At 39.5% G+C, this 26,575-nt stretch overlaps 1 protein-coding gene across 10 annotated transcripts in view; it reads left to right on the top strand.

Moving 5' to 3' along the window:
• Positions 1 to 26,575, top strand: part of INPP4B (inositol polyphosphate-4-phosphatase type II B) — a 325,541-nt gene that overhangs the window by 239,222 nt on the left and 59,744 nt on the right. For all 10 annotated transcript variants that reach the window (XM_068942137.1, XM_068942132.1, XM_009689286.2 and 7 more), the window contains 4 exons: positions 2,335 to 2,443; positions 9,670 to 9,847; positions 15,061 to 15,273; positions 21,607 to 21,751. In XM_068942137.1, the coding sequence (XP_068798238.1) occupies positions 2,335 to 2,443; positions 9,670 to 9,847; positions 15,061 to 15,273; positions 21,607 to 21,751 (645 nt within the window). The remainder of the gene's footprint in view (positions 1 to 2,334; positions 2,444 to 9,669; positions 9,848 to 15,060; positions 15,274 to 21,606; positions 21,752 to 26,575) is intronic.

The following is a 26,575-nucleotide window of genomic DNA, read 5'->3' as shown; positions in this document are numbered from 1 at the left end:
TGCTGCCCCACAGCAGCAGGACAGATGGGGATCATGGCGGGGCAGCTGCTGGCCCTGGGCTCACGAGTAGCACCTGTGGCGGCAGCAGCCTGGGCTGGGGCCAGTGCCTGAGCGGGTGCAGAGGAGGCACTCAGCTGCTCGTGGGGGCCATTTGCCTCTCTAAGAGCTGCTCCTTGGCTATGCCAAGATGTGGCGCCCAGCTGATGGAAAGCTGCTCACGGGCAGACCTCGCAGAGTTAGTTATGAGCAGGTTCTGCCTTGATTCAAATATGGATTCAAAAAAAAAAAAAGTACACAGGTTTAGTTTTTTAAACGTTTCCCTGTGGTTTGTGAGTTATCCATAAACAACGGCATTCAGAAGCCGTTATCTGGTTAGCCTGATGGTTTCCTCTCTTATTTTGGTCTCAAGCCATTGCTGTGCAAAGCAGTAGAACTACTTATTGTCAAGTAACAGTGGAGCTCTAACTGCCCGAGATTATGTATTATGGGTAGATTTCCGTGAAGACCTGAAAGAACGGGCGATTTAGGAACCCTGAAGCTCACCTGAGGCTAAGGAAAGTATGTCACTTCTCTTTTAAGTGGTAATTGAAGAGCCACCAATGCATTAGGGTTCAAGTCAATTTGAGAGAATATGCTTTGAAATTCAGCTCCAGAAGTAAAACACAGTTCATTAACTGTGAATCATTTGTACAGTCTTCTTGCTTCTAGGGATATTTATCATCAGAATGCAAGAAAAGTTCTATTTTAAGAGAGGATTAGATTTTAATTTACTTGAAAAGCTTCCTTGATGAATAAAATAGTTTACAAAGAGAGATCCTCTAATGGTTCCTCTAGAAATACATTTTAAAAATGCCTCAATTTGACCTGTGTTTTCATACTTCCAGTGAGCTTCGGCATAATACAGGTACTGCTTAGTGCAGATGTAAATAACAGGACTTTGAGGGAATAATGATTGTGGTTTGCAGTGTAATTAAATCTTCATCTTTGCACTGAAAATCAATCACAGGCACAAAATGAAACACCCTTTTAGAAACAGTCTCTCATCTCCAGTTCAGTAAGCATATATCCATAGAAAAGTTCATCACGCCTGTCACAAGACATCAAGTACATACAGAGTAACAACAGTTTTGTGGTCTCAGCAGTGAAGATCTTTGAATAGAATAGTTTATCTCCTGTTGCGTTAACTTTTCAGCTTGAAACAACTGGCGTGCTCTTTTTTTGTAAACATATATAACAGGTAAATAAATCTTATTGAATGGAACTTTTCAATTTAGCATCTAAGAGGTACTTAGATCTGAAAGTGGAAGCTAAACAAACTCAAACTGGAAATTAAATGAGGACCTTTACTACTGAGGTTGATTAATCTTTGGAGCCACTTTTGTGGAGATGCAGTGAATTCATTGTCATTTGAAGTCTTTAAATCAAGATTAGAGCCATCTCTCTCCCTCTCCCTCTCCCTCTCCCTCTCCCTCTCCCTCTCCCTCTCCCTCTCCCTCTCCCTCTCCCTCTCCCTCTCCCTCTCCCTCTCCCTCTCCCTCTCCCTCTCCCTCTCCCTCTCCCTCTCCCTCTCCCTCTCCCTCTCCCTCTCCCTCTCCCTCTCCCTCTCCCTCTCCCTCTCCCTCTCCCTCTCCCTCTCCCTCTCCCTCTCCCTCTCCCTCTCCCTCTCCCTCTCCCTCTCCCTCTCCCTCTCCCTCTCCCTCTCCCTCTCCCTCTCCCTCTCCCTCTCCCTCTCCCTCTCCCTCTCCCTCTCCCTCTCCCTCTCCCTCTCCCTCTCCCTCTCCCTCCCTCCCCCCAAAAAAGAGAGATCCCTCTCCCTCCCTCCCCCTCCCCCCCAAAAAAAAAAAAAGAGAGAGAGAGATGCCTTCATTCAGCCAGGACTTATGAGTTTGATGCAGGAGTCACTGGCTGAAATTCTGTAGCTTGTATTATTCAGGGGGTCAAACTATTTCATCATGATGATCTCTTTTGACCCTGGAATGCATGAATCTGTGCATTGCAATATGACTGCATGTTAAATAACGGAAGAGGTAATAAAATGAAATGCACAAAGGACCAATTTACTTTGCAACTTTGTAAGCTGCAAAGCTAGAATATAGTTCTATGCTGTGGCATATGATTACGAGGTAGCGATAAATCTGGTAAGTGTTAAGGTGTCCAGGTGGCTGTGTGGAAAGATCGATTAGCTCTTTGCCCCCTCCAGCTTCTCAATTATTCCTAGTAAAATAACACATTTGTTCACCCATCCCCTGTATAGTGGATACCGTAGTGTTGCTGTGTGTTGGGCATAGGTGGATGCAGATCTCGGTGCCCCAAGACTGTCTGTTCCCCTTCCAGATGCTGTGTACGATGTCATCACCGTGGGAGCTCCAGCTGCGCACTGCCAGGGATTTAAGAATGGTGGTCTCCGGAAACTGCTGAGTAAATTTGAGGCAGAACGGCGAAAGTAAGTATTTTTGGAAGTAACGAGGAAAATACAAGTAAAGTTGCATTGATGTGTTACATGCTCACTGAAACAGTTTATCTTCCATGCATTTGACAATAGAAAATCTAGTAAGATTGGACAAGAATTCATTCATAAAATAGTTCCTTTATCTTTCCTATTTTGCTAGACTGCAAATTTGAAGAACTATCTATTTTTAATGGCAATAGTTATTTTGGACGTGAACAAAATTGTGATGTTTTCCTGCTGTGTTCTGTGGAGCTGAAGAATACCTGTGCTTGAAAACATGCTGTTCAAAATGAGATATCTCTTCTGCAGTACTTGTGCTAAGTAGAAAGTATCTACAGACAATTTTTCAATAGACAAAGAGTAGCTCGGGGTAGCATCTTCATGCTTAACAGCCCTGTGAAGTAGATAAGAAAATGTTAATTTTCTTATTCTTCAGAAAGTCAAAATAAGACTAAGAAATGACAAAGGCCTTAACTAGGGTTTTGGTTCAGCACTATGCTCCAAAAAATGCTTAAAGTTAAGTGCTAAACTTACACTAAAGTGTTAGTTGCACATTTTGTTAACTAAGCATTGGACATGTATATTTATTGCTATGACTGTTCAGAAGTTTTAAGCAGCCAAAACAGTCACTGACCACACCGGGACCTGTGACTGCTCCACACTTGGTCTAACTGTGCCAAACTCAGGCAGTCGATGGCAAAGTTTTTGGATGGGAAGGCGGGAAGTACTGTATGTATGGTAGGCTTACTCCTTATGACTCCCGATGGAAAATCAGTTCTGTTATGTTAAATGCTCAAAGTTTCATAGGCAGAATATGATACAGAATAAAAGGGGAGATTATAAAAATGTAGTATTGACTTCTAGGTTGAGTAGAAGTTGGCATTAACCCCTCAGCGATATAGTTTGCATTTTCTCAAATCATTTTTCAGTGGAAAAGGTATTCTTTATTGTTTGCTCATACCACTCTGCAGCCATGGAAATAAAAGGAAATCAAAATAGTTTATAAAACCTGAAGAAATGGTTACTCAGTCTATGAATTCCCATAAATTAGAAAGGAGGGAACCTCCAAAATTCACCTTCCCATCTAGCTTAGAGGGCACGTGCATTTTTGTTGTCTCTGGACCCATGCAAGCCCTTCCAGTGGAAGGGATAAAGCAGGCTCTGAATATGATCTCACTTACTTGAATATTCAGGAGTGGGAGTGTGTTAAATAAATACTTGAAAGCACCGTTCTCGTTCTTGCCGCAGAGAGATTTCTTTCACTGCGGCAATGACAACTTTATTTTGTATGCACCTGTTTGTTTAACTGCATGCGGATGCTTTGAGGCCCTTTAGCATTTCCAGGGGCAGGTTTTACAATTTAAATTTGCTGTTTTACAGTGGGACCAGCTCTTTTTTTGGAAGCTTTGGATGAAGGAAGAAGTGACACCTTGAGATATCAGTCAGAATATAAAGTGAACAGGAGAAAAAATGCAGATTTAGCATCTGTTTCCTCTAGGCTAACTGATCTGAAAACCCAAAGAAAGATGTGGGAAGAGATTATTTTTCAAGCCAATCTGGGAAGGTCCCAGTAGCTTTGTCATACACATTGACTATGATGTCTTGAATATCTTGCATGCCTTTGAGGCTCAGGCTCATTATTAAAACAATTTATTGAAGTATTCACAGCGTCAGTGTATCAGAAAACATACCTTGCTTCAAATGGGTGTCCTTACTTTGCTCAAACCTATACTTGTGGAATTAGCAGATAGGAGGAAACGTTAACTGGTAAGCATTGTTATACACCACTTTTCAAGAGCATAATTGCATTTGCAGTTGCCAAACCAAAAGCAGTGGTATGTTTTGAGAAAATTTGGCCATCAGAAGCGTGCGTGATGATAGATTTAGCAGTTTGAAGATAAGTCAGAAACATTTGCAATTATGCAGAATATATTTTTTGTGCAGAGGAAAGAAAGTACAATAATATTTATAAAAACTGCAGTATTTTTGCAGCTGCTTTTTCATTTGTTGCCAGCAAGCATGCCATTTATATATATATATATATAGATATATATAGAAAGAGAGAGAGAGAGAGCGCGCAAACTCCTGAAGATAGGGTCTTGAACAAGAGGATAAGAGGAAAAGGTTTCTTTTAGTTAAAAAAAAGACTTACTGGAATGTTAGTCAGGTCCATTGATTTATAACCCATTCACATTCCATACAATTCTTTATGTGCAAAAAAGTGGTAGATAAAGGGCTTTACCACTACAAACGTCAACCATGTCTTTGGTATATGTGTCCCTTTAGTAGCAAACTTCATAAGACCAGTAAGAACAATTATGATGCCTTTTATTTTTTTTATTTTTTAAGTTTGTTTAGACGTGATGGCATTTAAATCCAAATTGTTGAAGTGTGCTGTTTATGATATGGTAATTGCAGAATATTACCTATATGCTACATACATTTATTTTAGGTTTTTTCATGATGCTGCAGTGGTTTGTCCTTTCCCCTCCTTATTTCTATCTAAAAGACAAAGTAAATCGGTTGTTCAAATTTGGTCTTCTGTTCACCTGCTAGTATGGATTACTTCTCCTTCCAGCAAATGGGCGAACTTGTCTTCTCATCAGTGTAGATAGCACAACAAATTTATATACAAAATAGTTCAGCTATGCAGGAACGTTGAAGTCAGACATTCTGCAAGTTATACAATGCCTCACTGCTTTAAATTTCATATATCACTTTCAAGGTACACCAAGGACTTACTCTCTTATTTTAAACCTAATTTGATTATTTGTCCTTTAGCCATGTAGGCTTATGAGGACAAGTTTTTTCATGCCATAGTACTACCATGAAGAAAAGCAGGGGCATCCTAGAAGCTGCATTAGGTGCTGTGATTCACTGTGGTTTTGTATACCATTTTTTTAACAACCTCTTTAGAAATACTCGTGTAATTAGCACAAGCTGAAAGATGAAATAGTGCTGAAAAGAGTTTTTTAAGCTGTAATAATTTAATTTGGGTTCGAATTGTCTAAAAGGACTCGTTTTTGTTTGAGGTCTAGATCTTTGCTCAAGGTGAGAGAGGTGCTTCTTCACTAATGTACTCATTACTAGAGATTTCATTAAAGCTGAGATCTACAGGGTTCCTATTACCTGACTTTCATAACCTTCAATCCATTTCCATTCTCTAAGGAACCTGAAATGGTACTATTTCACAGGAAAGCCCAGAAATGTTGAAATAATAATGATTTGTGTATGATTTAATTGTAGCGTTTATTCTCAAACGGAAATCACAGCCTGTCATGCACAGCACTTCTCAGGGAGATGTTATTCTTTGCTCCTTTCCCTACTTTTGTGTGTGTGCATATATATATGTGTGTGTGTGTGTGAGAGAGAGATTAGAAATCATGAAGATGAATGTTTTTGCACTGACCATAAAATCAATGTATTAAGGTTGTTGGAAGTTGCACTGGGAAACTGCAGCAATTTGTTTACTATTTGTTTGATATATAAAAATCTCATTGCAGTATTTTTCCAGGCGCTAGATTCTCTGGACAGAATTATCTGAAGCGTTTCCTTGAGCATGCCTTAAAGAAAGGGGCTGAGGCTGGGCAAGGAAGGGGTTTAGGGGAATTTTGCAAGCGCAGCTGTTAGAAAGGATTGTCCTTTGGAGAGCAAGAAACCGTCCTATCTGCAAGGCCTCTGGGAGTGACGGGAGGAAGGGGGACCCCGACTTTGCCATACTTTCTTCACGGGCAGAAAGAGGAGGCCTACGCTCTTGCTTTCTAAACCTTGTTGCGGTACCTGCCGTCAGCCTGACCTAACATGCGCTGCAGCAACTTGCCAGCCACAGGCTCCGTCTGAAGGCACCAGTTAGCTTCAGGCTAGTGGTGAGGCACAAACTCTTTTTTTCTTCTGCTAAGAGCTGTGCTCAGTTACCAGGAATAAGATTCTCCTGTATGTTAAAGGTTACTTGGCTCTTTCCACCAGTGCAAAGAAACCCTAAAATTAATTTGAAAAGCTGCAGGCGGCTTTCCCAAGCATTCCCCCTTCCTAGGGGACAATCTTCTTAAGAAGATTCGCTATAGCTCTGTATCCTGTGCAGGTCTGAAGACGACTGCTGAAGGGCACCTTGACCCTTTTTTTCACTGAAACTTATGTTGTATTATCAGCTGAAGGTATTGATACTGAGCTATTCCAGGGGTCACCTAGGAAATAAGAGGAAATGGGAGGGGTAGCATGACAAGCTCTGTGTGTACAGCCTTGGCCCTTGCTTGAGGATAGGGATTCGTGGAGACTCAGACTTCATAAACAGAGATAGACTAGATAGAACCGATAATATAACTTCTCTTTCTTCAGTAGTCAAAGTTATTCACATTTCAAGGGAGACTTAAGGGAATATAAAAATTCAGTGAAACTTCTGTGCCTAGCTCCTTTGGGCCTGCTTTTCAAATGCCAGCACTGATCTTAGGGTTCAGCTTTATTTCCTGATGCAGGGAATCAGCTGTGCTATTTGTGGGGAGCTGCTCTTGCTGCATGCGCCTTAACTGCATTCTGGATGTTAATGTCCACAGTTATTACTGTGAAAAACACTAGGTCAAATGTTCACTGTTGAACAATTTTAACCCAGTCCCAGATGGTGACAATTTAACTCAGTCACACAAATGACTCAATTAACAGCAGGAGCGGAGTTACTCTGAGTGTCATTAAAAATTAGACACTTAGCATATTGCAGTATTTATTCTCATGCAAAAACTTTGTTAATTCAAAGTTAAAATTGCAGATGTAATCAATGTAATCTTTATTCAAATTACATGGCAATGCCATTAAAGCAATTTTCAAACTGAAATGACCACTGAAGGTAAAGTGTACATAGTTAATGATGGTACCAGTATCTAGACTATATGCTCAGTGAAAAATTTGAAAGTTGACCCAGAAGGCATAATTATAGACTCTTTCAAAAGATACATAACTAACAATACCTTTCACATATCAAGGGTAAGTTTTCATAATGCTGCTGATTTCACGCATGGGACCTGCCCATGTTGCCTTTACCCTAGTGCAAAAGTTTCTTATCTGTAATTCCCTTCATTTGGCTTATACGTTAGGACACCTTTTTAAAAAAAAAAAAAAAAAAAAGACTCCATCCTTTTTATGAACAGCTTCTTCCTTTTAAATAATATGACTCGTGCCATAGCTATATGTGGCAGCAAGTTCTGAAAAATACTTGTTTATAAGGAAATTCATTTAAGTGAATTTGGAAGTATTAATGGCTTTTCATGAAAAATAAAGGCCACAGAAAATCCCAGACTAATCTGAGATGCAACAGTATAGAGATACAATGTTAGTGGAAACTTCAGATATCCCCAAGCATTTTATCTCTGAAAATTAATTACTCAGTTTCTTTGGAAATGTACTCAAAAGAACAACTAGAACAACTTTTAGTTGCCCTCAAATTCTGAAACAAACTGAATATTTGGAGCTATCTGATGTTTTCTGGGATTCAGGAGATGGTAACGTTAGCCAAAGAGTGAGGCCTGATAGAAACATTTTTCTTTTTTTTCCTTCCCTCTCTAGAAAACTTGTCATTCTGAAGAAAGAGTCATTCCATCTTCATAATATCCTTTATTTAAAAGCTACGATAGACTTTATTAAAATGAGAACTACCCAGAGAGTTAGTATCGCTCTCCTTCTTTGTTTTCTTATAGTGTTGTCTGTAGCTTTTCTCCTGTAGTATGTACTGGAGCTTAGAGCTGTGAGATAGGTGGAAAGATCTGGGGAATTAAACGTTGAGGGGAAATGCCAGAGACGGGTATGTACGCAGTGAGCTTGACAGAGCGTTAGCCAAATTCAGCCTGCAAAAGGCACTCCTTGATAAAGGCGGGGAGAAGGCTGCAGGAGGATTTAGACAAGCCTCACTTGAGGCTGTGAAGTATCAAGACTTTAACTGTAGTGAAGACGCCCTGAAATGTAGGGTATTACTTGGACGTTGTCACTGCTCCATCTACAGGGGCTACAGAAGCAACTGGGGAGTTTATAGGCTGCTATGTCATTGGTAATGTCCCAGGAGCTGGTTGGTTACGTAATTGAAAAAATACTAATACTTACAAGATGCAGCTCACTCGGCCTTTCATGTACAGCCTGTTGGAATTGTCTGACATCTGCCCTCTTTCAATCCGCAAGTTCATTAGGTCCCTCCACACCTGCCTCTTGAGCTTTCCATTGAGTGGTTAGCAAAGTGAAGCTGAGTTAAAGTAGTGTATAAACTTCCTGCTGCACCTCTGACCCGGAGTGCAAAGCCATAAAACAGAACCGAGGTCTAGTACATTGTCCTTCTTTTCTGTATTAACATTACAGTCTAAAACTGCAAAAGATTTGGGTTAGTTTCTCTGAAGGAGTGAAGCAGGGCTTTATAAAGGGAAGGGCTGTGTACAAGAGTTTTAAGTGGGAAGATGTGTATTGCAGCAAAGAGCTAGTAAGCATGCACGCTGTTTAAAAATGGTGTTTTGGCATAACAGAATTAAAGGTATTGCTTAGCTATTAAGCATTGGAAAAGAAACAAGGGATGCATTTTCAAAAGGAGTAATTGCCATGCAAATATAAGTGCAGTAGTTTGTGAACAGTTTAAAAGAAAGAAGCAAGTTTGCAGTATTCATTGGAGTGTTTTTGTATTAATTAACTTTTTATTTCCTTCCAACACACCGTTTCTGTGTCCTTTCTTGCAAATTAGGTGTGTGACTTTTATTGGAAATAACTCTGGTTACCGTCACTTCCTGGACAGGTCACTGATGCTGATCAAAACATCTTACAGGCCATTGATCAATATAGTGATGGATGAGCTATTTTGGAGGGCTTCATGAAATAGTTGTTAATGGGACAGCAGAGTTCGGATGGAATAGAGTCTTACGCTCTTTGTCATTGTTATATGACTTGGTTAAACCTTTGCTTTCTTCAAAATTATATTAAAAAAAATATTAAAAATCCATTTTAAGATCAATGATGCAGTGCACCGAAAGGATAATTAACTTGAACGGTACTACTTGAAGTGTTCATTGGTGGGCAGCCTACTGTCCTCAGATATTTAAGCAAGTACTTGTTTTTACCCTGAGAGGAAGAAACTTCAGTAAAGTTCACATATCTTGCCATTCTTGCAATATCAGTGGCAAAAATTTTAGTACATTAAGCATTCTTATTAATAGCAGAAACCATTTTGACATTATGCAATCATTTCTCTGTTATTATAGTACTGGATACCAGTGTATTTATTATTCACCTGAAAACACAGCCAAGGCAAAAGAAGTTCTCAGCAACATCAATCATCTACAACCTCTCATATCAAGCCATGCAGACCTGCTGCTTAATTCTGCACGCCAGCGTTCTCCAGACAGCTTGAAGAACTCTTTAAAGATGCTTTCAGAAAAAGTAAGATTCAAATCTTCACTGCAATGGAAAATGGAATAACCAAATCCCTAACTGCTGTTTTTTCTGCGTAAATTGACTTTCATAGCATAGGAAATGTTGTATATGCTATGTTAAAATAAGCTCCAAAATGTTGCCATTGGAAAAAAGAGTACGATTTAGCCTTTTTTTAGGCTTTCTGTGTACAAAATAATGAAGCTTACAGATCTAGGGTTGTCCTTATTTGAAAGTATAATTAATTTTATTTCATGTGCCTTTGTTATCCTCTAGTGCTCACATAGTGGTGTTTATCAGAAATAGATTATTATACCTTTTGTGGGGTGATAAACTATTATTTTCTTTCTGTGATACTTCTTACTACTTCAAACTACTGCTTATAGGAGATAATTCAAGCTAGCCTTATGCGTAAGGTTTAGAATAGTAGCATGACCAGAAATGACAATGCAGTCTGGAGGAGGAAGCTTGAAAGTTGGAGCCAGGAGGTCTCAAATTTTAATCCTTCATCTATAATCTTCCTCTGTAGCTATAGGCACTTTCTTGTCTTAGTTTGCTTAGCTCTAAATTAAGAAAGATATCTCCCACCTGTCTCACAGAGTGATTTTGAGGATTAGTTAAAGCCTGTCAAGTACTTCTAAGCATATGTTATCCTATGAAAATATTAAGCACAATAAATATGACCAGAAGGCTTGAAAAAGTTTCCCATCGCTTCATACGCCATACGTTCTATCATGTGATCTCAATACGACTTAATAACACTATCAATAATCATATTCAGTGTATTTTCAGCTTCTGGGAAGTGGCAACCCCTGTGGTCTGCTGAGCAATACTATCCCAGCAGAGCCTCAAATCTGAGCATTGAGGTCAGCTGCACACTGTGAAGGCTTTGCATTGACACCATGGGGGAGCCAAATGTTGCTTTCGGTTAAAGGTGTGTAAATCCACAGTAACTTGGGGAACAGTTGAGTTGCTGTGACTGTCAGTGGTATATAGGAAAGTAGAATTCACGTGGAAATAAAAGGGAGGAGTTTTGTTCTATTTTGTTGCAATTGTAGACCACCTTTTCATGCAGTACTGGGGAAGGCCGTCTTTTGCTGCCCATTGGAAAGGTAGAGCCACTTTGTTCAACGAAAATGTATGCACAAGTAAAGTAAAACAGACTTGTTCTGGAGGATCAGGACCCCATTGCTAAGAAGTTTGTGTTGGCGGTAGCCAGGTGTGCTGCCCGTGCCACCAGTGCCCATTTGAGAGGAGGAATGTGACGCTAACCCTGCTTGGACAACGGGCCACTGGAGAGTCTGACTGCAAAAAAGGCCCAGGGAAGACAACCTTAGGTGTTTGAAAAACTCACAAATACTTTACATTTATAGATGTGGTTTTAGTTGTTTATGTTCTTACTGACTTTCCAGGGCCAGGATTCAACTGCTGGTTAGTATAGGAGCAGAGGTTCCCAGGAGCAGAAGTGGTGGTCTCGCCCTAGGCAGTCCAGCAGGCAGCCCGGAGCTTTTGTCCAGCCTCCCCCTTTTTGCTCGGAAGAGACAAGTCCCGTTGTGTGAGCAACAGCGGCTGTGCGAGCGGTTGAATGCCCGCTTGCCTGCCGACCCCTGCCTTTACACCGAGGGGAGGGAGGTTCCTGGGAAGGGGTTCATTGCTGAGGAGGATGGTGTGGAGGGGTGGCTGCATGCAAGAAAGGGAAGAGAGTTGGGGAGGAATTAAAAGATCAAGGAACAGCTTCAGGGAAGGGAGAAAATAATTTCAAAAACCCCACATGGTGCTGCGGCTAGGTCCCTCGAGGTTAGTACAAAGTATCATTTCAGGACCCGAAAGTAATGTTAGATTCCTCAATTTTAACACATAGCACCACTACCCCACAGTTATCTGTCCATCTGTCCAGTCTGATAGATACCAGGACTAGCAGGGAGTTCACGATTGGATTTAAGATGTGTTCGCGTACTCTTGTAGGTAAAATTACATGATGCCGACCTGTATCCTTGAGGCATATCAGATACTTCTGCTCTCACACCTTTTGAGAACTTTTATTACATAAAGAAGAGATGTTCTTTTGCATTTTAACGTCATATAAATTTTGAAATTAAACAGCTATTTGAAGAAATTGGAGTTAATGATTTGCCTGGTGATGAAATTTCTCTAGTTGGTTAGAAAAGCATATTGTTTAGCTTTTTTATTTTAAGATTGGATTGAACCTGATATATAGCGTGGTTCTTTCTAAAATCGTTAGGGTAGTAGTAAGTCTATCTGAGCCATACAAGATGTGAATTGCAATTAAAACAAATATTTTGTTAGAGATGGAAGGGCAGGCTGCATGCATTGAAAATTAAATCAAATAATTCCACTGCTGCTTATTTTTTCTTTCATATTGGGCATAGTTTTACTTCTCCATATATGATTTGCAATTTGCCGTAGTGTTTTCCTGAGACTTTTATCAAGTTTCTGTTAATTGATTAAAGAAGCCTTTAGCTATGGACAAGTATATCAGCATTTGCAGCTTGCAGGAGGCTTGATAAATTCATTTTCTACCTATGCCTATCTTTATTTGCAGACATATTCTTTAGTCAAGTATCTAAAAGAATTTGCAACGTTTGCATTTCTTTGTATATATTTGTTTGGTGATGTCAATACAATTTTATAAATGGTGATGTTCTGCAAATTTAGCTGAATTTAGCTGCAAGAAAACGTAGTTAAAATGTAGTTTGTTGTTAAACCAATAGAATCCTTGAATGCAATTTAATTACAGAAGCGCTTTAGTCTCTATATGAAAAAATAGAGGTTCACTTCTGTGCCAGTCTGCTTCTTTAATATTTTTCCCTATACAATATTTGCATTGAAATTAAACTACTTAAACTTTTCAGATAGTTACCTAATATACATCGCAGATATAGTGGATATCTCTGACTTGAATTTATCCAGTACTTGCAACTTTCTGAAATTTAAAGCTTCTGGTGAATTTTTTCCTGTCTAATGTGGAGACTTGAGTATGCACCCTGTGGTGGCTGGAGGTGTAGGAGACTGGACTTGTCCAATTGTGCTGCTCAGGACTATCAGGGAGCAGTCCCGAAGGGCTACACATACAGAAGCCGTCTCTGTTAAAACACCCTTTTCCTCAGCCATTAAGTTAGTAAGGAGGAGGCAGAATGAGTCTGATGCTATTGCCAGAGAGAGAGGAATGATGTTGCCAAGCCCAGTTGGTGAAGACTCCCAAATCAGGTCTAAAAGAAACCCTGAGACTGATTTTAAGTCATACCTTAGATATCCTTAAGGTTCTTATTTTCAAGCGTTTTGGGTTTTATTTACTTGCATTTCTTCAAGTTTTCAGGCTTTTTCTGTGCAACCGTTATGGATCAAAAATAGCTTTTTCCTAAAAATCATGAAATCAGTGAAAAACAGAAATTTCTCATACAGCTGCCCAAGCTCAGCAGCCGGAGCTTTAAGACGACTATAAATTATTTAGACAATTATGGTCAGCAAACTTTTGAGGGGATGGAGGCAAGAAAGAAAACAAGTGCAGTAGGGGAAGAGACATATGTAAGAGGAGCAAGTACTAGCAAAAAGGGATGGGATAAGAATAGAAGGAAGGAGTGCAGAAGCTGGGAGAAAGATTTGCAGGCAGACAGAAGCTGACACTTAAGAACTTGATTTTGCTGCTGGTTCTCTTAATGGTTCTGCATGTGAAACATGGAAGGTCTGAATGAAGCTTGGCCAGGAAACCTTTCTTTCTAGCATTTCCTAGGTTTGTGTGACTGCTTGTTTAGGCTGGTCGCTCAGACTGTTATCTCCATGCTTTGCCGCGTGCCTGCTTAATTACGATGAGGAGCACAAAGGCAGTTCAGTCAGTATCTGAATCTGTGCGTGACAATCCAGTGTGGTTTAAGTAACTAGAAAGGCAACTAAATCGCGCCGGGCACAGTTGGTGCAGTGATGGCAACACCAGCGTGAGTGTGGAGTAGCAGTGCTCCGTGAAATGGCGCTCCTTGAAGGATGTAAGAGTCGGCCCATGTTAAAAGCATTGGAGGAGATGATCTTCCACTGGGATGGAAGCTGGCGAGGAGCAGGTCCCATCGCTGGTAGGGAGGAAGATTGGTTTCATGCTTTACTGCATGCCTTCATTGTACTGAGGATGAATTAAAATTGGAAAGCAAGCATTTCCTGTGCTCACTGAAGCAAGTCTAGTTCTGAAGAGACCCAATATGCTGTTAAAAGGGGGATCTGCACTCCTCTCTCTCAATATTTAATATCTGTTTATTATGGGGGTTGCAGAAGCCTTTTGCATGGAGGTACAGTGAAACTAGTGTAATACTGGTTTATATGAACATCATTTGCTTATAAGATATCACACTTGATATCAAAACTTGCTTGTGGCCTGAGAATGATTTTGAAAATTAACAGTACAACAGTTTATGGTGTTACATGAAGATGGTGTCCGGAGATGCTAAAAACCGTATGCAGACAGCAGGGACGTTACTGGTTTTGCTTTTCTTGTCTGGGGAGGGGGGGAGCAACGGGGAGAGGTTGGAGGCTTTTCAAAACCAAGAAAGGTACGCTGCCAGCTGTCACAGTCAACAAGAACAATTTAGAAAAATGAGATGGCAATTGTTGATTAAGGAAGATCTTCAGAGAGCCTGGAAAAAATTACTTCAAGGGTTCCTTTCTTTAAAACAAAGAAATAAAATAGAGCTGGAAGTCAGACATCATTGCCTGCTTTGTTATCTGGGTAGATACCTACAGTTACCATAATTTGTCCCTGAAAACACTGCTTTTGCAGATACTTTAAACTCAGCAGTGGAGTGCAGTGTGTTTTTCTTTAAGCAAGCGCTAAAATTTGTTGATCACATTTTATCTGACACTTGTTAGAAAATTCTTGAGTGGTAGCTGGGTACTCTTAAAACTGGTCCTCATAGAGACTTGTCTCTGCAGGCAAGATTTGGAACTAGAATGAATACAACAAGACTGTGTAAGCAGATGATCTTTATAACAGATACTGTACCTCCGTGTTAATCCTTAGAACAATGGGATTGTAGAATATGATGATATCCCCAAACCCTTGAATTGCTCCCCATTGTTTGGTGGTTTGCTTTGCTTTCCACCTCCCAGGCTGACCCGAAACGGACATCTGCTCTGCCTAAGTATAATTCAGTGTTGTCATTTCCACCTTGCCACATTGTGCTCTTGGGCCTAATCTCCCGTTCGTTTACTTTTTCTAGACAGAGTTATTTGTGCACGCGTTTAAGGACCAGCTGGTGAGAAGTGCCCTTCTAGCACTATACACCGCCCGGCCTGGCTGTGTCCTCAAGAAACCAGTCGTGCCCAGAAACAGCATAGAAGAAGGGGGTGATGTACAGCATCAGGATCGTCCTTCTCAGATTAAACGACAGGACTCTATACCTCATCATTCAGAGTATGACGAGGAAGAGTGGGTAAGTTGTTGGAAAATTCCTGGTGTATCAGTCACAAAACCTACAGCTTAGCTTAAGCAAATCCAAGCTCCAGTGTCTTCGTCACACCTAAGTGGAGAAAAAGGACTGAAAACTTGAAATAATATTTTTCAGATACCTCCATTGTTTTTAGAGGTACTGAAATTTCAAAAATATATACCCCTTAAAATCGAGTTAAAAGAATTTTCTGAAGTACAAGGTGCTTTTGTGCCACTGCATGGTTGTGTGTATAATGATGAAGGTGATGAATATCTTGCCCAGACAGGAAAACAGTCTTTCTTTACTCGAGTTCTTTTTACTGGTTAGGCATATTTAAGGAAACTGGAAAGACATAGGGTAAAATGAGGGGAAAAAAAATCTTCATTTTTTTGCCAAGACTGAGCATAGTTTAAACACACATGAATTCTATCTCAGCAAAACAGAGCTGTTTTCCCTTTGACTTTGTTCTTAGAGAGTATGTGAGATGATTGTGTTTCAAACAAACAAACAAACATGGTTTTCAGTTTTTAACATTCTTAGCATATCTTTCAAAGATTTGTTTTATTTATATGGCTGAGATTTTTGTGAATTAATTATTTTTGTGGATGCTTGTGATGGATCTGCTTTCTTGAACCTGAACTCTTGATGTATTTTTATTCAGTTCAGGTTCATAAGCTTAGTTCATCACTATATTCTCATAAATGTAAAGGATGCCAGCATATTAATCTTTGTTATAAATAATTAATTACTTTGTGTGAGCCACAGTATCTCACACCTGAACTGTAATTTTTATTCATACCGCAAATAAGGGAAGAGAAATATATTTCATCTAGAGAAAAGACAATTATCTCCAACCCCATGCATTAAGAAGTCATGAGATTTATGCAATAGTAAGTCTTTTTTTTTTTTATTTGTCTTTTGGCTTTAGAGCCTTGAATTCACTTTTCCATGTTTTCTCTACAACCTCAGGGCCTAGAATTGTTGCTATTTAATTGAAATGAAAGCGAAAACGTTTGTTTCTAGCTGTTGAAACTTTCAGCAAAATAAATATCAATAACTTTGATACAGGGATGAAATTTTACAACACTAGAAAAATGAATATTTCTGGGCATGTTTTAATGTACTCCTTCTGCCTTTGCAAAGAAGCTGGCTTTGCTGTATTTCATTATTGATTATTTATTTATTTACTTATAAACTGGACTCTGAAATCCTGGCAGATGTTTATTCCTTTATCTACCAAAGCAGGTAAACATGCTTGAAATGCATCTATTTTTTAGCACTGACTCAGTAGGATTACCTGCTTACTTAAAATTAAGCATTTCTTTAAGACTTTTCTGAGTTTAAAAAGCTGAGTCAGTTACTGTCAAACTTGGGACAGTATAAATCTTAGAGAGATCTTGTTTTTTCTAAATTTGAAACATTAAGCTTTCATTATTTTTCTGTTCTTTCTATCAGTGGTAATAGCATACAATCTCAGCTTTAATGATCAAATTTTCATTAGCATAATGAAAATGGAAAGACCGAATAAGTGCTTGTAAAGTTTAAAAAATGCGTAATCTACTCTGAAATCCAGCTATAAAAGAAAAAAGCTTTGAGATGTTTTGCTTTGCACGTGCAGTGTGCTGTATCCTCCTGTTCTTTGCTGGTGAAGCTGGCATTGCTTTTTTCCACTATTATCAAGCACTAGAGAGGCATTCTGCAATTGGGATTTCAGTTTCGGTTTTGCTTGAAATCTAAATCAGTGATGTCCAAAGAAGCTCTTTAAACTGACCCTGTTATGTCCGCTTCCAGTGCCTGCACTACCTTAGGGCCATCAGGAAAGTGAGTTCAAGGCCCAGTGCTGAAAACTAAACAAGCCTCACCCCATCCCATCTGTAAGGAATAGCTCCCAGCTTTTTACCTGGACAGGATGCTCTTCTGTTGAGTGACTAATGTTTTCCATTAAGCCTTCACTGTCCTCAGTAGTAATGCTGTGCTGCACCTCCCTGCTTGGATATCAAGTACAAATTTTCATCCCCGTGTAGCTTTACAGCAGTATGAATCAAGCTATTTATATTGTGGAGTTGGAAGCAGTGTATGTAGGCAGTACTAAAGCATTACTGTTTAAGGAGAAATATTTAACCTGAGAGTTATAGATTGCCTCTGGATAGATACTCTCTTCTCTTGCCAGCTGCTTCTGCTATCCTAGAACCTCCCTGCAGGAGGGAAACAGAGAGTGTTGTCATGCATAATACAGGAAAAGGTGGGCACGTTGCCACTTGGAGCCATTTCTGCTCTACGTTTCTGGCTGACTACTTAACGTGATTGGAGTTAAATAAAAGAATTAAAAGAATTTGGATAGAATGGCATTTCCAGTAAGTTGTATACAAAGAACTGAAAAACAAGTAATACACTGAAGATTCTTGGGCACACATTGTTGAACACCGGTGATGGAAATACTGTTTCATATCTACTAATTTTGTGTCCAATGATATTTAACTCTTGTGACAACACTGTAATACAGTATCTCAACAGGCAGACGTTCCTGTGAAATACTGACCAACGTACAATATTTTCCATTCCAAAGCACTGTCACCTCACAAGAGGATGCTAATCATGCGCATTTGTTAAGACACTAGCTCTATCCATGAGCTCTATCCTGAAGAGTGTTATGGCAACATATGACTACGTACCCACATTGTATACATCACTGCACAAGTAATGGATACAGCTGTGCTGCTCTATGTGCAAGGGCAAGAGATGACTGAGGAGCTCTGCAGGGAGTTTAGGAAGGCCTGAGAATCCTGTAAAAACAAAAAATCCTGGCCAGCGGTGCTCAGGAGACAGACACCCGGTCAGGTGTAGTGACAGGGAAATTGTTTCCTCTCTTATTCGCCCTCTCTGAAATGAGGGAGTTGAACAGCCTTTTAATGGTACTTTCAAAATGAATGGAAATGAGTTGCATTTTTTTTTTAATTGAATGGATGAGAGAGAATTATTTTACAGGTTTTTTTTTTTAGATGCCTTGAGAAAAACGTTTGTCTCTCTGTGCTGCTGAAGCCTAAGTTTTCATGGAAGTCATTATGAGCGTAGACGCGTGCCTGCCAGTGACCCAGCAGAAGCGACAAGAGAAGTATGACTCCAGCGTTTGTAACTAGCAACGCCTAGGGGAATGCAGATTTGTTGCCATACATGCCAGGAGTCCCTACACTCCCAAATAGCTGTTGAAACTTGGAAGAAGTAGAAGAGGGCATCCTGCCTTTGACTTGTCCCAATCTGCCTTGTCCCTACAGGGACAAGCCCTGTTGCACGTTTCCTCTCTTCCTGTCACACGTTTGACTGTTGAGCGTAAAGAAACAGTTATGAGAGGGAGTCAGAGGCCTTGTTTCTCTTGTTCTCTCACACCACAACTGGAAGTTTGCCTTTCCGTTAGCCCCATAGCAACTGGTGGGAAAGCCAGTACCAGGGGAGAAACATCCTGCTTAGGAATCTAGGGACTCAAAACTTTAGTCTCTCAAGAAATGAGACTTATTTCCTTCACGCAGAGGGCTTATAAGAAAGTTTACTTGAGAGCCTGGGAATATTTTCTCCTTTTACCCTGACACATGCTGTGAAATGCGCACTTGTGAAGTAGCTCTTAGGAGAATTGAAAATAGATTGCTTAAGAGGGTGAAATGTGGGTGGAAGATGTGCTAGGCTAGAGGAAAACCTTAAGGGAATACTAAGGGGTGAGAAAGAATATGAAATGAATGGATTTCTTCTCACAGAGAATATGGAGCCGCTTGATTTTAATCGATTTGGAAACTGCATTTTTACTCAAACGTTCGCTTTCTGAACTGCAGTATTTCGGTGGGCCCTTTGTAGAAATGTGGCCATCTCCAATCCAGACAGAATAACATCAGCATGAATGATAGATGCATCTATGTTTTGTGACTGACTGCAATGATGGCTTCTAATCCTAGCAGCCTCCTGCATGGAGAAGTCAAGAGTCATAGGACAGGCCCTTACTCCCTGTGTGTTATTTGCCTATATGTAAAATGGCCAGGTGTTTTTTAGTGAAAGTGAACTTTTCTGTCAACAGATGTTTATGAATTTTACTGCAAAACCCTCGGGGGAAGTTTGTGTGAATTTTGTAGACATCATCTCACTGCTAAGTTAATAGTTGGTTTAAAAAGAGAAAAGCATGCTTACCTAAATGAAACAGGAACTCATATGTGCATTGCTTGTGCAATGACTCCAGATGTTCATTAAGAACCTAACAGTGCTTGCTGGGACAGTGCATTCCCAACACAGAGGGAGGAAGGGGAAATTATGTTGCTGCAAGCTTATCAAACAACTTGTAGGCATGCACCTCAGCAACTTCAGTGATTGGAAAAGCTACAGTTCCCTGCCAGTTTGGTAAAACTTGGAACTATGTGGGACCAGGATTTTTACTATTTATAGTATTTCATTGTTTTTCATAGAAAACTTCTCACAAGCTAGTGCCTTCATTGTTTTTCATAGAAAACTTCTCGCAAACTAGTGCCTGTGGATGGCTGAAATCAATTATTTCATCCGTCTTCTGAATGTTTTTCAGAAGAGTTTGAGGTACATATGGGAATAAACTTTTGAAGTAAAGTCCTCTACCTGTGGCTTTAAATTGTGTCTATGTATGTGAATTTGAGGTAGTCAGGTGTCTAATAGTTTGGTTTGTGCGTACAGGTGCAGATATTTCCACTTCTTGCATTGTGCATGCAATACTTTAGAGGCCGTCTTTGAACAAATATTTATGAAATGTAGTTTCACTTGATAGTTGCAACTTCTCATCCCTTGTAAAACGACAAAACCTTTTTCTCTCGTGCAGTGTAGCTTGCTTAACGTGTTTTCAGTCATTAAGAGAAATACTCATCTGTAGATGAAATACCATAACAGTTTCTGAAATCACAGTGTGTTCAAGGCCTGGGGATGCCCTAGGGAGGGCCTCAAACCATATTTGTCCCCAATTCCTACATTCCCCTATAAGCCTAGGTGCCCTGCAAGGTCCTTGCAATTCCGGGCACCCGCTTTGGGGAGCTGGAGGAGAGAATCTGCGTTGCTGAACAGAGCCCGCGAGTCCATGCTCCTTGCTCCGCAGGCCCCTGCCATGCCCCCCAGTGCAGGGTGCTCCCCTGTCATAGGATGTCCCCCTAAGTAGGTGACAGAGACTGCGTCCCTCTACTGGTGCGATGACGATGGCCTAAGAACAGTGGCATGTAATTCAAAACAAATACTAGATTAGCAGTTTGCCTCAGTGGTAGTTCTTCCTTTGCCCTCGACCAGCTTCCAGGCATTACCATTTATATGGGACCGTGGCATTACTTGAGCTTCAGTTCTCCTTGACCTTCTCTCATGCCCTCTTCTGCAACTCCATTCTTACACCTCAAGGAGCCTGCTGTGTACATGATGCTTCTGGCTATTATATCATAAAGTAGAAAGAAGAGCAGTGACATTATCTTCCTTTCCCCCCCCCACCCCAAGCCAACTCTTGTTGTTCTGCATTTGCTTCAGAATGATTCAGTTTTAAAGCATACGTGCTTTTTACAAGCTTTGTTTGTTAGACTTGTATACAGCCTGAGAGTTCTTGTATGGTTTCGTTTCTCCTTTTTCTTATTTGACCACACAAGAGTAGGTGTAAGAGCTCTCATTTCTGCAGCATCCAGCACCTTCCTGCATCTCTATTCCATCGCAGCTCTCCCTAGCACTCCACGTTATCTCCTCTTTTGTTCTCTGCTTCTACATCTTGACTTCTTTCTATTTCTGTATTTGTCCTATTTGTAATACACTCAGTGAAGTGGCATGGTTGCAGTTTGTATGAGAGCGCGATTTCATTTTGTTCTGAAACTATCTAATAAACATGTCACGACGGCAAGTTGCTGATTCTAATTCTTTAGTTTTACATTTGCTTTACCAGAGTAAGTCACGTGATAAAAATAAAGGGTATGTTAAATTTTCAAAAAGAGATTGCCAGGTACCATGGCAAAACTATGCAATTGCACACAAGATGTGATTTAGCAAGGACTCTTACTATAGTATGCCATACAGTCAAACTGTTTAGTTCTCTATGGTTGGACCTAAAATATTTTGCATACATCTTTCAGTGTCTAAAAAAAAAAAAAAACAGCCCGTTTCAGTTCAGTCATTTAACATTGCAGAAAAAAAATCCATGAAAAAGTCTTAAACTGCCAATGCACTACCTAATGAGGAAAATGGTAATATGCTGATCCCTAATACTTCTGTAATTTGCACTTCTCTTTCTCCAGCTTAAGGTGCTATTAAGAAGTTGTTATCGTCTCTTTGTGCTTGTTCAATAATGTGTGGTGATACTCATGCTCTTTTCAGGATAGGGTGTGGGCCAATGTGGGGAAGAGTTTAAACTGCGTTATTGCCATGGTGGACCGACTGCTTGAAAAAGACAACAGCAGCAGCATTAATGAAGGTGAAAGCGACCCTTCACCAGCAGATCGCAAGACGTCACACACAGGTGGTAAGCAACCAATTTTCATTGACTAGAGTAAATAAAACTGGAAGAAGTCACAGAAAAATGAGATAGAGAAGAGTCAATAGTATCTGATAAAAGCGCTGATAGCAAGGTTTTGCACAGTCCTAGCCTTGAAAGATGGAAGGCGATTTATCAAATTGCATCTCAGTTGTGCACTTAAACTGTTTGCAGTGCTGAATTTTTTGTGCTACATGAAAACCTTATGAAAGTAAGATGCTTTTATTTTGAAGGCTTTTGATATAGGTTAATTTATTTTAGGCTTTATTTGAATATACCATTTTGAGGAAAAAAATTAAGTGCATCTTAACCCATAGGAGACTTGTAAGGAAAGGTAAACGTTTTATTTCAGTGTCATTCTTTTATAAGCCCTTTCACTTTTCTCAAGAGTTACTGAGTTTTGTTTTCTAAATTGCTTAAATTCATTGTTCTGTGAATACAGAAGTTGATATGTATCAGTACTGAATGCTGCATAGGGGATGATTCCATGAGCTGATGTGAAGAAAGCTCTCAGCAGGTCCTTGCCCCCAGTCTTCTGATCTTCCCTACGGGCAGGTTCCTTATTGCTTTCACACAATCTAGATGAGTCAAGATCTGCCTCATACGTCTGAAGAGACTCTTTTGTGCTCGTGTATATGCCTGCACACATTGCAACAAATGAGACAGCACCTTGGTGATCAAGTGTACTACTCCAAATGTAAGAAAAGCAGAACCAAACCTTGTGCTACTCCTCAGTAAACAAACAAAACGCAACCAATTTATTTGATGGATTTTTTTCTCCAGTATTTTCTTTTATCTTGTATTTCCCTTTACAGTTTTTTTTTCTTCCAGACTTTCATGACTTAATTTTACTCTAAGGCTTTTGAAGCTGCTAGAACCTGTTTGTAGTACTTTCATATACATGTGGAGTTAAAGCTATTTTTTTTTTGCTATGAATCATTTATGCAGTACTGGTAAATTTATCACACCAGACTTTGGCTGCAAACTTGATTCTTAAAGTAGCTAGTAAGTCAGCATTTCTAGCAATATAAGAGATTTGTGTTGGGATCCTGGAATTTCTATTTTCACTGCTAGATGTGTTGAAGGTTTTTTTAATAGTGGTTTTTTTGGTTTTTTGTTTTTTTTTTTTTTCAATGAGTAGTCTAGAGACAGAATATTTCTTATCTGTTTGCTTCTGTGAGTTTGTCGACCAGCAAAGTATCCCTCATGCTAGAGAGAGCTGATCTCATCTGTGTTTCCTATTGATGGCTTGCAGGTGCAAAGTATCGATGCAGTTGTGTGTTTGTTTTTTTTTTTTAAAGTTATCCGTATTTTTCAGACCTTCCTTAGATAAGAAGGTACAAAATTCTCAACAGTGAGGTAGGAATAGTTGTCGACTTGAAACAGTCTTTAAAAAGTGACCCCAACCTTTCCAATTTTTGATTACGAGAACAAGACCGAGTATTTGTTCCTGTGCCCACATCTCCTCTCTTCCCCTAGATGTTGTTTCACTAGTATTTCTGCTGTTACTGCAAATCCAGAAGGACTGTTGAAAGTGTTTTGCAGGTCAGGTACTATACTTTCATCCAAACTTCTTCCCCCACGTTACTACATTGTGTGTGTGTGTGTGAATACATAGACACACATGGTCTGGTTATAATCAGTATTCCATGTGTCAAGAATCCTTTTAGTTAGGGAATAGGATTTGAGATTGAATTTTGTTTATCCAGTCTGGGGGGAAAAAAGTCATTATTTAGGATTATGCTTTCCTTCATTTTGCATGCTCTCTGTCCATAAAGCAAGAGATTGAAAAGCTCGGCAGCATGAAAGTTTAAAATATAGATTCCTGTTTTTCCTTCAGTCTCTTCAAGCCCTTGAATATCTCCTTTGTGGTTCTATATAAGCCATGATATATATTTAACCAGCACCAGTCCATTTGTGTCTTATGTTCTACTTTGAGTTGTAAAAATAAGAAGGGTGCTCTTAGTTTTGATTCAGGCTCACACTTTACACAGGCAACTGAAATATTGATTAGAACTTTTAGCTCACAAAATCAAAGTACTTCAAGTTGTTTCCTTTTAAGGATTGTAATAAGTGGCCATCAAATAGACTGAAAAATACCACTTGCTAAGCAATAATGGTGATTGTAATGGTTAAAAATTGTAGGAGATATGTTGTGTTCAGCTGAAAAGGTTCTGTTCTGGAGCTGACAGGCCAGGGACACAGAAAAACATCTAGGTGTTATGGCACTAGGATAATTTTTTCTTTTGAATGTGTCCGTGATTTCAGGGTCTTCCCCTAATTCTCCTGAATCAGTGGAAGTGTCCTTCTGAGAGAGCAGAATCGGTACTTCTGCTGAGTTGTGCAGCATCTCATCAAATGTAAAGCGCAGCAGATTTCAGAGAGGTCATTCTCTTCCTATGTTCTCCTTTTTGTGGAAGGCATCATGTCCTTATTATGATTTCATGCAAGCTGGAATCCTAATGCCTATGTCAGCCTATTGGAATTTCAAGGTCATATAGAAATGGAAAAAGTTTTAAATGGCTTCCTGTTATAGGACTTACTTAAAAGACGGACCTTTCTGAAGATTTGATTGTGTGGCAAAGCTGGTTGCCTAATAGTTTTCTGAAACCATTAACTTTGGGGCCAAAATTTTTCATGTTTCACTCCTGTATGAAGGTATGGTTTTGTATGTTTGTTTTTCTCTCTGCATGACTCTTGAGGGTTTGACAGGCAATGTTGAGGATGCACAGTGAAGCACCTAGACAGAGGTTGAGATGCTAAAGCAGAGTTATGAATTCACCCTTAGTTCTGGTCCATTCTGCATATGAAGCCTGGCTGCATGGGTTCATGGTCTTTTCTTAGATATAAAATCATAACGTGTTCACATGCATAGATACATTTCTAAAATGATAGTATTTTGTGCATACAAATTCATAAGTCAAGTACATACAATTCTCAAACATCATATAAAGGAGAAGCTTGAAGTATGTTGTACTTATGCTCAAATTAAGGTTAATACGTAACCTAGCTGAGTAATACAGAAAATATATGACCACAAATAGGTTATTGAATCTGCAACTGCCTCAGCCCCGGAGTTGATCCTAAGAAAAGCTGTGCTGCTTTTTGAAAGAAAAATGGGGCATATTCAGGGATTTGACCAAATTATTGAAAAGTATGCTTTGAAGTATGGGATAAAATGTTTGCTCTTGTTAGTGAACTTGGTTGTTATGATACAGTTATTGTGTAGCATATAACAGAATGAAATAGATGTTAAAGAATGTGTCACATGTTCATTTCAGATGATAGAGAATATGACGATTATTCTTTTAAGCAACAGCATATTCCTATAAGTGTAGATACTGTCTTAATACATGTTCAGAACTTGCTAAGGTAGGTTTATATTTGTGATGGTTTATACAGTGATGAAATTGTATGATTTCCCCCTTCCTCCCCACCTGCTTCCGACAGGCTTGCTTATTGTATTGAAACTTTGAAATCTGAGATATCAGCAACACCTTTTCCATTGTACTTACCTTTCAACATGAATTATATCCTCAGCCTAATTTTCATGCAGTCTGACCTTTGAGTGTATACTTTGGGCTGAATTTGAGTTTGAGTTCTCAGTTACCAAGGTAACATGGTGTGTTTCATCAGTTGCAGGATTATGATCCCTCTGCAGGGTAAATCAGGAGGAGTAGATGGATTTTAAAGGAGAGCTTTTTTTCCCCGAAGACTGATTTCCTTTGGACAATTATTTCACAGCATTAAAACAACATTTTCATCCCTTCATTTTTTCTGTTGCCCAGCCATTCTTTTACTTGTTCTCTTTGTGGGAGTACTCCCTAATTTTCTGCAAGCAAATTTCACCGAGTTATGTCACACAGCTTCAGCTGGCAATATGGTTTCACCTGGGTTTTGCCTGAAGCGGCTTATAGAATTGTAAACTTTACCATTGGGCAGATGAACGGCCCAACAGTAACCTTCAGTGCAGGTAGTAAAGAGCTCTTGGGGAATGGTGCCAGATTTCCTAGCTGAAATGAAGTAAAACAACTGTTCATAGCCACATTTCTATAGGGATATGTGAGTTATTTTTTCTTAAATAATCCTATCCCTGATGGAGAGACTGCAATTCTGGATGAAACCCTTCTGTATTTCAATACCCTGGGGAACTGCATACATCCAAATGTAATTGGTGGTGAAAATGCAAAATAAAGCTGTATTCTAGTTTTGTTTGCATCTTCAGAAAATGATCTTTTACTGTGAAGTTATCATTTAGTGAGGTGGAGATGAAAGATTCTCACTTAAAGTATGTGTTGCCTGCTTAGCAGACTTTACTTGCTTTGAGGAAACAAAAACAGTTCTGCAAAACTTTCTCTTCTCTTCTTTGTCCTCACATTTTTCTTTCCTGACCTCTTAAACCTGTCTGTGCGTCATCTTTATTTCCAAAATTTGATGAGTCTCACCTATTTCCATGCATTTTTCCCTACGTTGTCTTTCTATCCCCCTCTCACTTTTGTATCCTCCTTTCTTTTTGATAGGTTCATTTATTGGGCTATATGTAACCCAGAACATAAGACTTGCCACTTCTGTCTTTCTCTTAAGTGATTCAGGTATTGACAGAGGCTTAATGACTTCTAATGTGAAAGGGAAAGGAAGACCATTTAATTGAATCAACAAATTATTCTGTAAACAAGGCATCAGAACATCAAGTTTCACAACGCTTCTATAATAAGGTTTATCCATTACCCCTGTCTTTTGAGTATATTAGATTCGCCTTACCTTATATCTGTTGTTGCCATCAGCCGCCTTTTTCTGTTTCCACTTTAACCA

Source organism: Struthio camelus, chromosome 4 (genome assembly GCF_040807025.1).
Source record: "Struthio camelus isolate bStrCam1 chromosome 4, bStrCam1.hap1, whole genome shotgun sequence".
Taxonomy (NCBI): domain Eukaryota; kingdom Metazoa; phylum Chordata; class Aves; order Struthioniformes; family Struthionidae; genus Struthio; species Struthio camelus.
Note: the sequence above shows the minus strand (reverse complement) of the source record. Positions and strands in the feature narration are given on the sequence as shown.